This window comes from Nerophis lumbriciformis, linkage group LG03 (assembly GCF_033978685.3).
Source record: "Nerophis lumbriciformis linkage group LG03, RoL_Nlum_v2.1, whole genome shotgun sequence".
NCBI classification, from domain to species: Eukaryota; Metazoa; Chordata; class Actinopteri; order Syngnathiformes; family Syngnathidae; genus Nerophis; species Nerophis lumbriciformis.
In genome coordinates this window covers 38,643,057-38,656,364 of record NC_084550.2, presented here as the reverse complement: position 1 = coordinate 38,656,364, position 13,308 = coordinate 38,643,057, and the positions used below count along the sequence as shown (strand labels likewise).

The following is a 13,308-nucleotide window of genomic DNA, read 5'->3' as shown; positions in this document are numbered from 1 at the left end:
ATCTTAATATTAATCCATATATAAAGCGCACCGTGTTATAAGCCGCACTGTCAGCTTTTGAGTAAATTTGTGGTTTTTAGGTGCGGCTAATAGTGCGGAAAATACGGTATTTGCCTTATTCAGCGACATATGTGACTCAGTGCTAATAGAATCCACTAGGGGCGTGACAATCATGTGTAATGAGATTTTGCAAGATTAAAATTTATAATCTTTCTCTTTTAGGAGAAAAGCTGTCTCGCATAATGCAGAAACCTTGCCCTCTTGTATTTAATTTTCAGACGTTTATATAGCACCTACACATGGTTAACTACACAAAAAAAAGTGTAGATCTTAGATCTGCATCACTTCACTTCTTCTCATATGCCTAACTTGGAAGCAGATACCATTCAATAAAAACATAAGCAACATTTGTAATGAAGAGGAGACTGTTTATTTTCTTCACAAATTAAAAGAATAAGACCTATTTAGGTGCATCGATGGGTGAAAAAAAAGAAACAAAGATTTATTTAAAAAGGTATCTATGGAAATGGAGAATGCCGGCCTAATTCAGACTTGACAGAAATACGTATGAAATGAAAGAGATTGAAGCAGGTACTGTATATTACAAGCAAATTAATAAAGCGTACACAAACCTATTAGTGCTGCATTTGTGCACTTCAAACTGATTAACAATAACTCCGTTTTCCACACAACTTGTAAGATAGTCCAGAACAATAGAAACCTTCATCTGGGGTCTAGAACGGTCTTTTCCTTCGGATTTATTACTCCTTCCATCAATCCACAGAGCCGTATGAATGAACTCCGAGACATCCAAAAGTTTTGTTTCCATTTTTCTGAAAATTACTTTGAAAAAACTCTCCCACTGGTCTTTCTTTGCTCCGGATCTACATCTGGTCCGAGACCGGTTTGGTAGTAGTGTCAAGTTTGTAACGCAATATAAGATAATTTCTTGAGGCTGTCAGCTATTTAACATTAGCAAAGCCATTACAGACGTAACATTTCTAATCCGTGCTAATATTACAGCGGACATCAGAGCTAAACTGTTGATTTGTAAGGAGCCACAGATGCCTGGCGGGACATCATAGGTCAACCAGAATAGCAAATCATTTATCTGCGCTAAAAGGAAATAAGCACCCACAAGTGTACGGGAGACACACGGCGTATGCCCAATGGTCGCATTAGAGAGTGTGCGTGGACACTGGGACTTCACACACAGGTGTGAAAATACAAAATAAACAAACTATTTGAGAAATCAGACTAATTAAGTGCATGGAAACGTAGTGACTGATACACTTGACAGCTGTGGTATAAGAGATGGCGAAGACCTTGTAAATCTGCTGCATCCTTTAAAGATGGCCACTGCAGTGCTGTGTGAGGAGACAAGTCCTGCAGTGTCTCAATGTGCCGCTAAAGAGCATGCATGATTGAACAGAAGAAATGAGTTCAACAGTTAAGATGCTAAGGCTTACAAAGTTAGAAAAACATTTGTAAATGCACCTGCATTCCTTTGTGCCCCAGTTAAATAAACGAGTGTTTTGTCCAGTCATATCATTGTAGTTTTCCTAAAGGTAATTATTATTTTTATTACCGGTAAGTCCCATTCTTGTGAGCCCAATATTGTGTTGTCTGGTCTCATAAGCTGAGTGTATTGTCACGTCCCAAGGATACACTGCAAACTACAACTAACACATTCTTCAATGTGTTTTTACCTACACTTGGAAGGTTTTTTGTTGTTGTTGTTGTTGTTTTGAACTGACGTAATTTTGTGTTCTCTCCCCTCTTTCACTCTCATTGTTTTCCCATTTCCTCCAAATTCTCTCCCTGCCTCCTCTCTCACTCTCACAGTCTTCCTCTGCTGCTATCTCTCCACAGCTCACCAAGCTTCACCAGCTTGCTATGCAGCAGAGCCACTTCCCCATTGCACACGGCAACCAGGGATTCACCGGTACGCATCCCAAGACGGAACTGAGAGTTTATCTTGTGTCGTAAAATGGTGGTTCATTTGCTATTTTCTTGTTTTGGTAGGGATTGATGCCTCTGCTCAACCCGAATCTCAAGAGATGACCATTTCAAATGACGTAAGCGTTAATGACTTTTTCATTTTATAGGCATATGTTGTGGATTTCTTTTTAACACCGCTGCTTTTCTCTATAGCTCATCGGCTGCATCATTGGCCGCCAGGGTGCCAAGATTAACGAGATCAGGCAAATGTCGGGCGCCCAGATCAAGATTGCAAATCCCGTGGATGGGTCGACCACCCGGCAGGTTACCATCACAGGCGCGCCTGCCAGCATCAGTTTGGCCCAGTACCTCATCACCGCCAGGTCAGTACACAAGGCTTTTGTTGACGTCTGGCCTTTTTTAGTGTCATTGTAACCCTGTTTCCACCAAGTACGGTCTCTAACACCATTAGGGATGTGATGTTTGCTCGATTCTCTTGAGCCGTGTTACTAAAGTTGGAGTAATTCCATGTTGTACTATGAAGTGATAACACACGCTTAAAGTGTCAGAGGTCTCGCAAAGTCTTACATTGGTGTTGAAATTCGAACTTCTTGGCAGCCCTTCTGAAAATGTGTTGCTTTGCGTGTTTGAGCTTCAATGCTAATTAACCATTTGACGAAGCCTGTTATTATAAGGTCGTCCTAAAAGCACTATTGTGTGTTTTATCCAATTTTTATGTCTGCACTGTAACTCTGCACTTGTCCAACGTAATCGATGCCATGTGTCCCATAAGATTAAAGGGCCTGTTTGCAACTTTTGGATGGATGCCTAGAGGGTACTAACTTATCTTACCTGTTTTTGTGTATTAAGGATCTGTATAAGTCCCCAAAATGTTAAATCAAACCATGGAGGCATTGCGGCGATATTTATAAAACAATCACGCCGTGCTTTACACTTCCTCCAAACAAGCCGTTTGGAATTTGCACAATTTGTGACGTTTTTCTCAATTTTGAGGTCTCCATATATGGGGGTTTTACCTAAAAAAATTTGCGCGAGTTCACCATTGTAGTCCGACGCTGAAGTAAATAAGTTCCTTCTTTTTCTCTAGCCTCTTGTTGTGGAGCAGAATGTCTTTTACATGCACGTGCATCCTCCGCTGTTGCCATTTCTAATACTAAGTAGTGTGTGGTTGTAACTTATATCCATCAGACTCCAAACGGAAGCGCTGAAAACTACAACATGGTTGTAGGGGAGAAGATGCAGTTGAAATTGAGGCACTTAAATAAGACCGCCCACAAAACAGCACACCCTGAAGAGTTATGTTAGCCACAGCGCTAACATTACACTCAGATTTTAACAGCAACATCACACTAGATCAGCCCAATAGTCAAAACAAAAAAATTACCTAATGTACAGCTCCTATGTTTGTCTGATTTACATATTTTTTTTAAAGATGTGTAGTGAAGCCTGTTTTATTTTTTTTGGTTCGTTTGTTGTTTTTTTCAAATAACAAAGCTGGGGGGCGTATACGCGGCTCATGCAGTTAGGGTACTGTCAGAGGCAGTACAGTATAATGTCCATGAGATAGCTCATTCTTTTATTATGTCACGAAAAAACATGGCACAAACAATAGGTGCTAACAAACAAGCTCTCGGGCAGGGGTCTCCAGCCAGTCAATCGTGAAAATATTAGAAAACTTTTATTAATTTGACATGAGTGACCCACATTAGTGTCAATAAAAGCCCCTATTTTGTTTCACAAAAAATGTGATTTATGATTTTTTATGTTTAAAAAAAAAAGATAATTCAAAAAAGTTTTTATTTTATTTAAACAAAAACTAGCAGTTTGAAATGACACTGCATCATACTCTTGGCAAAATTCTTATTTGTATAATGTTCTTTTTAGACCAGATATAAATTGTACTATTAATTGAATCATTTTCAAACAATTAAATTAAGAACTTTCTCTGGGAAGCAATATTTCTGCTTGAATTGAATACTTTTGTTAACAGTAATGTATCATTGCACATTTGGCATGCAAATAATCTCCAATATTGAGATCAATAAACTGCAAATTTCAGTCTTGAATAACATACAGTCGTGGTCAAAAGTTTACATACACTGGTAAAGAACGTAATGTCATGGCTGTCTTGAGTTTCCAATCATTTCTACAACTTATTTTTTTGTGATAGAGTGATTGGAGCACATACTTGTTGGTCACAAAAAACATTCATGAAGTTTGGTTCTTTTATGAATTTATTATGGGTCTACTGAATATGTGACCAAATCAAAAGTATTCATACAGCAATATTAATATTTGGTTACATGTCCCTTGGCAAGTTTCACTGCAATAAGGCGCTTTCGGTTGCCATCCACAAGCTTCTGGCAAGCTTCTGCCTGAATTTCTGACCACTCCTCGTGACAAAATTGGTGCAGTTCAGCTAAATTTGTTGGTTGAGCTGTTTGGATACAATACCCAGCAATATGTTTGAAGGAGAAATGGTGAGGCCTTTAAAGTTAAAGTTAAAGTTAAAGTACCAATGATTGTCACACACACACACTAGGTGTGGTGAAATGTGTCCTCTGCATTTGACCCATCCACTTGTTCACCCACTGGGAGGTGAGGGGACCAGTGGGCAGCAGCGGTGCCGCTCCCCGGAATCATTTTTGGTGATTTAACCCCCAATCCCAACCCTTGATGCTGAGTGCCAAGCAGGGAGGTAATGGGTCCCATTTTTATAGTCTTTGGTATGACTCGGCTGAACTCACAACCTACCGATCTCAGGGCGGACACTCTACCCACTAGGCCACTGAGTAGGTAATCCCAGGAATACCAAATCCTACCGTCAAGCATGGTGGTGGTAGTATTATGCTCTTGGCCTGTTTTGCTGCCAATGGAACTGGTGCTTTACAGAGAGTAAATGGAACAATGAAAAAGGAGGATTACCTCCAAATTATTCAGGACAACCTAAGATCATCAGACCGGAGGTTGGGTCTTGGGCACAGTTGGGTGTTCCAACAGGACAATGACCCCGTCAAAAGTGGTAAAGGAATGGCTAAATGAAGCGAGAATGAAGGTTTTAGAATGGCCTTCCCAAGGTCCTGACTTAAACGTGTGGACAATGCTGAAGAAACAAGTCCATGTCAGAAAACCAACACATTTAGCTGAACTGCACCAATGTTGTCAAGAGGAGTGGTCAAAAATTCAAGCAGAAGCTTGTGGATGGCTACCAAAAGCGCCTTATTGCAGTGAAACTTGCCAAGGGACATGTAAGCAAATATTAACATTGCTGTAGACCCATAATAAATTCATAAAAGAACCACACTTCATGAATGTTTTTTTGTGACCAACAAGTATGTGCTCCAATCACTCTATCACAAAAAAATAAAGAGTTGTAGAAATGATTGGAAACTCAAGACAGCCATGACATTATGTTCTTTACACGTGTATGTAAACTTTTGACCACGACTGTACATCTGGAAATAAAAATGTAGTAATAAACATTGTATCCAAATAAATGAGAGAATTATAGTTTGTTCCAGTAAGAGGATAAAGTAAACGCAGCCTTCTTCATTCACACATCTTGGCGGTGTGCAGAGCTGCTTTAGTGATCGCTCTACATTGTGCTTCTTTCTCATCGTCATGCATACCTTGTGTGAATGATTCCACCACAGTAAGGTGATTCTTAGCTCGGTATTTTATTTGTTGTTGCGTCTTGTTCGCCTCGTAATGAGTTGTATTTCCCGCACTCGGCTGCGGGCTTCGGTTTCAGATGCTGGAACAAGTTAGTTGTGCACCGTACAGTCATTTTTTCCACACATGTTGCCGCAAAGCCAAACTACTGACACCGCTTTTCTTGGGAACACACGTCTGGCTCTAGTAAGCCTTAGCATTTGCTATGTGAGCCGCTATCGAAGCTCATGAGGGGCACAAAGTATGCCAGAGCAAGAGAAGAAAACATTGAATATATCGATAAAACGAATATATCGTTCAGGCCTACTGGAAAGTGACCAACAAGCACGCATTTTACCCCCTGAACATGCCCACACGCCTCACATCTCGCTGCTCTCGACACCGCGGCAGAGGTAGACCTTGCTTTAGTTTTTGACTGAGACTAAGGATCTTGGGCTCCAAAAGGTTGGATCAAAAAGCACTATGTAAGAGTGAGATTTCTAGCTGGTATTGCGCGTGTAGAATATCATTTGGGCCATGTACAAACCTACTCAGTGGCCTAGTTGTTAGTGTCCGCCCTGAGATGGGTAGGTTGTGAGTTCAAACCCCGGCCGAGTCAAAGACTATAAAAATGGGAGCCATTACCTCCCTGCTTGGCACTCAGCATCAAGGGTTGGAATTGGGGGTTGAATCACCAAAAAATATTCCTGGGCGCAGCCACCGCTGCTGCTCACTGCTCCCCTCACCTCCCAGGGGGTGATCAAGGGAGATGGGTCAAATTCAGAGAATAATTTCGCCACACCTAGTGTGTGTGTGTGTGTGTGTGTGTGTGTGTGTGTGTGTGTGTGTGTGTGTGTGTGTGTGTGTGTGTGTGTGTGTGTGTGTGTGTGACTATCATTGGTACTTTAACTTTTTAATGTACATAGCATCGTAGGTCCCATGGTGAACTGAAATGTACCGCTTGGTGGAAACATGATTTTTAATTAGTAGCTGTTAGCTAGCTGCCTGCCCAGCTCTTTATTGGCCCATTGCCTTGTTTTTTGGCTTCTCGTCGCCCCTGAAATTACACTCCCAGCTCTACCTGGCCACCCCCCCACGCCCCCATTGCTCACCAGCCTGCCCTATGACCCATCCCGACTGTGTTGTCCCTCTCTCCTTGTCTCTTTCTACAGTGTAGAGTCCTCTAAACCTCCTCCCTCCTCCTCCTCCTCCTCCTTGAACCCCGAACAGAGCAGCCCGTGCCCTTCCTCCACATCTACTGCTACTACTACTGCTACCACTACTACTACTACTACCACCTCCTCTGCTTCTTCCTCCTGTGTGGTGCCCCCCTCCGTCTCCATCCCTCTGTCCTTGTTGGCTCCTGGTCCGCCTCCTCCCTCCTCCTCCTCCACCTCCACCTCTACCGACCCCCTGACCCCCAGCTCTCCTGCCTGTGTCTCCAGTCTTCTTAGTCTCAAGCCTCTCCCACTTCTGGCCCTCCATGTTGTCAGCGGGGCCGCCAACCCCGCTGCCCCCGAGCCCAAAATCGCCCCTGAGCTGAGTTCCAAGTCCAAACGGCGAAGGCTGTCCCCTTACTAATGTTGTCGTCTGCTTTGCCACACGTACTAAACACACACAAGCGGCCATATTTACTCCGCTATTGCCTGTCGAGTGTCCTGTAAGATTATCATTATTATCCTATCAATATTTTTGAATGACTGCATGCACAGTGGATCATTCCACTCAAGCCTTTTTTCCTCGTTGTGCATAAGCTCTGCTCAGGTAGCATCTCTAAGATGTCACAGTGGATCTTATTTGTTTTGTGGTCGCCGTGGCAACAGTGTACAAAATGAGTGATGTGTGCTCAGGTATCCACTCAAGTATAGTATTAGCTAATTTATTGATATTATTTGCCTTTTTTTTTTTTTTGCTGTTGCCAGTTCTTTCTAAGTTGATCTGTAAATGTTTCCAAAGTGAGGGCAAAGCTGTTACTGTTTGCCATAAACATCTTTTTTCCCCACACACATTTTAAATTGGGCTACTTGGAGAGGGGGAAAGTTTCATTCTGTCATTCAACAAAAACTTTTATAGTCGTGCTAGTACTGTAGTGTGTAATTGTACAAGAAGGTGGACCACTTTTACTCTATAAAATGACAACACAACCAACATAGCGCTCATGCTTTATATAATATAAAAGTTCATTTTAACCTTTCAATGCAGGCTAGTACTGTTATGTTGTTGTAACACAGGCCTTTTTTTTAATTATCCCTCAATCTACCACTCAGGGCCATGTAGAAAAACTGCATTTTTTTTTGTGTTTGGCCTTCTGTGTCAAGCATATGCCACAAGTTTGGTTATTTTGTTAGTTAATGCCAAACATGCAAACAATTACAATATGATACTTCACATGATTACAGTTTTTCATTACAGCATGTCCGAAAAGGAGTAGAAAGAAGCAAAGCTCATTTAACCCTACCCCCTTGTTTTTTAAATAGCAATTACTAACACATTTTTTTACTGCTCATTCTGTAACACAACAATGAATACATTATTTAGTAAATAAATAGACAAATGAGTAAGTAAATAATTATTATTACATACATAAATAACAAAGTTTTCATGAGTAAATAGTTTTTAGGCTATTTTTGGCTTGAAATATGTGCCATTCTAATCTATTAGTCTAATATTTCCTTGCTGATTATTATTTTTAATATGACAGCCCAAATTCAATTATTAACTACAGAACATTTAGTTTTTTCCTCAAATGTATTAAGATAAAGCTGAACCTCTATTTACGAACCTAATAGAAGTTTGTATATCGAAGCCAATGTCTCCAAACCAATGTAAACATAAATATTGAGTTTGAGCCTCGACATAAGTCCATATTGTAGTAAAAGTTAGTACACATATAAAGTGCTAAACAATTATGTATATCAAACAAACATAACAAGTGGCGATGGATCAATTTTCTATTTATTAATGAAGTCAAAACAACCACAAGCTGAAGCTGAACAGTCTTCCTTTGAAGCGCACACACTCACACGCACTTGTCACTAGCCCTGTAGTGCACTCAGTTTGAAATGACAAAAAAAGTCAGGTTGCTAAAATGATTAGAAAAAAAAGTGAAAGGGTTAAGCGGTAGAAAATGGATGGATGGAACTTTACCTTTTTGGCCTGTAGTAGAAGGGAGAGGGCTGTGTCGACAACGCTGTGTATATATTTCCTGAATGTGTCAAACTACACATCGCTTGTCCATTGCTATCTTTGGACTCGTTGAGCTCGCATAACTAGAAAAATGGCTAAAAAAAGTAGCAAATAGCTTAGTAGCTAACAACAACACTGTCGTACTGACTAAATAAGTACCACCAGCGACCCCGAAGGGAATAAGCGGTAGAAAGTGGATGGATGGAAGTTCAGAACTTTCACAGGAACCTTTAGTTCCTGGAGACCTGTGTGGTTTGTGTTTCCACTGCATTTCACAGTGCAGGTACTTTATACAAATCAGGCTGACGTATGGAGGAGTGGTACAGTATATTTCTACACTGATACCATGTCAATAAACAGACATATTTATTTTACAAGAGAGTAAGTAAATGACATACAAAACAATATGATTGTTTAATAGCAAAGTGTACCGGATTTTACGTAAATGTCAGCTAGGCTTTTGTCTATCGTTTCTAAAGTGGTCCCCTCAGTAAATGATGAATTTATGACTCAGGCGAGTCCTTTATCAAATCAAATCAAATCAACTTTATTTATTTATGTTCTATTTTAACTGTAAATAACAATTCATTAGTGATAAATGTCTTTGTTTGTCTCACGGCGACAACAAACACATCATATTTAGTGTTGGCCTGTTAGCATTAGCATTCGCTTCACTTGGATGGAGGCTAATAAACACAAATGACTACTTTTACAACACGTAACAAAATAAATAGTTCATATTTGTGGTTCCACTCCTTCAGTTCACATTTCTCTCCAAACTACCAGTTTGTTGAGTCCCAGTGAGCATAGTTGTATTGAAATGAAGTTTGGAAAAAAGAAAAGGAAAAGATTAACCTGCATAGGAGTTTAAAGACTAGAGCTGAGCAAAAACACTGCAAGATAGTTCAACTAATCAGAGTTCTTCAGCACACAGGTGCCCCACTAAAGTTCCTGCAAGTCAAAAGTTTATTTCGTCCTTTCTTTCTGCTGTCAAGTTTGTTGGAATAGAAATAGACAATGAATAGGATATTAACACGTTGTCCTCATACTGTAACAGTGGCTGAAACATGACGTACAAAGTTTTAAAAAGGACAACAAAGTTCGCCCCTCTTAGGTTCCTTCTGAAAGTCCCACCTCGCTACTAGGAACTAAACATAGTTTCTGAAGGACTGACTCTACCTGGGTAGTTTTAGGGGGAAAAACTTTATTTATCTGGGTTCAGGAGAAAGTTCCTGCAGTGTAAAAAGGCCTAATGTTCCTACACCAAAGCATATTTTATTGTGTTTGTGGCAGGTAAATCCAGCTCCAACTTTCTTGTTAAAATAATTTCCTCTTCTATTTATTTCCCTTATATTTATTCTGGTAAAATTGCAATTTTTTACTCAAAATTGTATTTTCCTTGTGAGAAGAATGTGTTGGTGACACTCAGCTGGTAACGTTTCTTGTTTGATGATGGAGGTTTTGTGTTCAACTAGCAGGTCTTTTACTTTCCCTTTTTAAAATGACACTTTTCACTGGGTGTCCCAACACTTTTGTAAAATGAAACTTAGATCAGGGGTGTCAAACGTACGGCCCGAGGGCCGGGTCAGGCCTGCGAACAGGTTTTATCCGACCCGCGGGATGAGTTTGCTAAGAATAAAATCTATTATTAGGGACCGAATGTCCCTTTGGGACAGAGGACCATATTGTATTTCTAAGGTTTTATTAGGGCCCGCATGGCCCATTGTATAAGGACTCCCAAAGGGAGTCCTTATGCAATGGGACATAAGGACCTATTGAATTTGTAAGGTTTTTTATTATTATTCTTTTTTCTTCCGCCGCCACATTAAACTGTAATTTGACCCACTTAACATGCTTCAAAACTCACCATATTTGACCCACACATCAGGACCTGCGAAAATTACTTTAAAAAAAAAACCCGAACCCCAAAACTTAAAATTGCGCTCTAGCGCCCCCTTGGAAAAAAAAAATAGACTGCCTATATCTCCCACTAGGAAGATCGGAGAGACATGAAACAAAAACCTCAATGTAGGTCTGACTTAGACCTAGTTTTCATAATTGTATATCATCGGGCAGAAATCAACAGGAAGTTGGCTATTCCCCCTTCAAGACAAAAAAGTACTAAAAACAGTCACTTTTGCCTCTTTGAGCTGTAATTTGACCCCCTTAACATGCTTCAAAACTCACCGAACTGAACACACACATCAGGACTGGCAAAAATTGCGATCTAATAAAAAACCCTAACCCCAAATCTCAAAATTGCGCTCTACCGCAATTTTTGAATAAAACACACAAAGAACTGCTCCTCGGAAGAAAAACATGACAAAACTGCCTGTAACTCCCACTGGGAAGGTCGGAGAGACATGAAACAAAAACCTCTATGTAGGTCTCACTTAGACCTACATTTCATAAATTGACATCCCCCAGCAAAAATCAACAGGAAGTTTGCTATTCCCCCTTCAAAACAACATTTTTGTAAAAACCGGTCACATTTCTTCAAACATTATCTCCTCTGAGCACATTTGTTGTTTCGGCTTCAAACTAACACAGGAGAGAGATTGAACCCTTCTGATTAAAAGTTGGCGAAAGAGTTTTGATACCTGCTCCGGTTTTGATTTTACGACCCTTCAAAGAACCGCTGCGCTGATGCTGCTGCACTGCTGTTTTTTTAAGATGGCTGCTTAAAAGCAGGAAGCACCAGCATGCCCACACTATGCAGACAGGGTAGGTACACTAGACAAAAGTATTGGGACAATTCGGACTAAAAGTAGACAAAAGTATTGGGACACTTATGACGAAAACTGAACAAAAGTATTGGGACACTTAGAACTAGCACCTGCCAAATATGCGGGCCCGACCAATGCTGCTTGCAGCTTTAATTTATTATTATTATACCGCCGCCTCTTTGAGCTGTAATTTGACCCCCTTAACATGCTTCAAAACTCACCAAATTGGACACACACTTCAGGACTGGCGAAAATTGTGATCTAATCAAAAAACCAAACCCCAAAACTCAAAATTGCGCTCTAGCGCCCCCTCGGAAGAAAACAGACAAAACTGCCTGTAACTTCCAGTAGGAATGTCGTAGAGACATGAAACAAAAACCTCTATGTAGGTCTAACTTAGACCTATATTTCATACACTGACATCCCCCAGCAAAAATCAACAGGAAGTTTACAATTCCCCCTTCAAAACAAAAGTTTAGTAAAAACAGTCACCTTTGCCTCTTTGAGCTGTAATTTGACCCCCTTAACATGCTTCAAAACTCACCAAATTGGACACACACATCAGGACTGGCGAAAATTGCGATCTAATCAAAAAACCAAACCCCAAAACTCAGAATTGCGCTCTAGCACCCCCTAGGAAGAAAACACAGACAAAACTGCTCCTAGGAAGAAAACACAGACAAAACAGCCTGTAACTTCCAGTAGGAATGTCGTAGAGAGATGAAGCAAAAACCTCTATGTAGGTCTTACTTAGACCTAGATTTCATTCATTGACAACCCCCAGCAAAAATCTACAGGAAGTTTGCAATTCCCCCTTCAAAACAAAAGTTGGGTCAAAACAGTCACCTTTTTTTTCTCAACATTATCTCCTCTGAGCGCGTTTGTCGTGTCGGCTTCAAACTAGCACAGGAGAGAGATTGAACCCTTGTGATTAAAAGTTGACGAAAGAGTTTTAATTACTGCTCCGGTTTGGATTTTATGTGCCGTCAAAGTCGGTCCCGCCAATCGCTGCTTCCAGCTTTAATTATTATTATTATTATTATAAAAATGAACATGAAGTTTTTGAATGAAAGAAACTGCTGTTCTAAATGTGTCCACTAGATGTCGCAATAGCAATTATTTGCATCTTTGTAGATGATGTACAAAATAAACCACATGATGTTAGCACATCAGTCGATGAAAATGATCAAACTACATAAATAACATACTTTAATTTGATTTTGATATCATTTTTTTTATCTTGATAGATTGACAATTAACACTAATGAGTTGACTGATGAACATTATCACATCATTTATTCAGAAAATATAAATAACGACAAATAAAGTATATACTCTTAACCGCAACAGGTAATTGTAAGAAAACAAAACAAAAAAAACCATCATTATGATTTGTACAATTTCAGAATGTGTTTGTTCTATTTTTAAACAAAGAAAACAATCTGTAGTTGTCTTTATTTTTAAGTTATCGTGCCGTGATTTTACCAGTCCGGCCCACTTGGGAGTAGATTTTCCTCCACGTGGCCCTCGATCTAAAAAGGAGTTTGACACCCCTGACTTAGATTGACTTTTAATGAACACACCATTTTAATTGAAAGCAACTTTGAAATGAATCCGTCAACTTCCAAACCCGTGAAGACGCCTCGTGGGCTACATTGTAGTTTCCCAAGACCAATCCTGTAGACGTGAAATATTGACATGAGAATAATATTTGAGTTTCTCACATTCTCTCTCCCACCTTTTTTTTTTTTTGTGTTCTCTGGCTTCTTCACTTCCTTTGCTG

The 13,308-nt window shown here is 40.0% G+C and overlaps 1 protein-coding gene across 5 annotated transcripts in view; it reads left to right on the top strand.

The window, feature by feature from the left end:
• Positions 1 to 13,308, top strand: part of LOC133584276 (poly(rC)-binding protein 2-like) — a 29,088-nt gene that overhangs the window by 14,887 nt on the left and 893 nt on the right. For 3 of the 5 annotated variants that reach the window (XM_061937713.1, XM_061937711.1, XM_061937710.1), the window contains 3 exons: positions 1,846 to 1,945; positions 2,026 to 2,078; positions 2,155 to 2,324. In XM_061937713.1, the coding sequence (XP_061793697.1) occupies positions 1,846 to 1,945; positions 2,026 to 2,078; positions 2,155 to 2,324 (323 nt within the window). Of the gene's footprint in view, positions 1 to 1,845; positions 1,946 to 2,025; positions 2,079 to 2,154; positions 2,325 to 6,785; positions 13,306 to 13,308 lie in introns of those variants that run through there. The other 2 variants (XM_061937714.2, XM_061937712.1) reach the window with 2 other exon arrangements.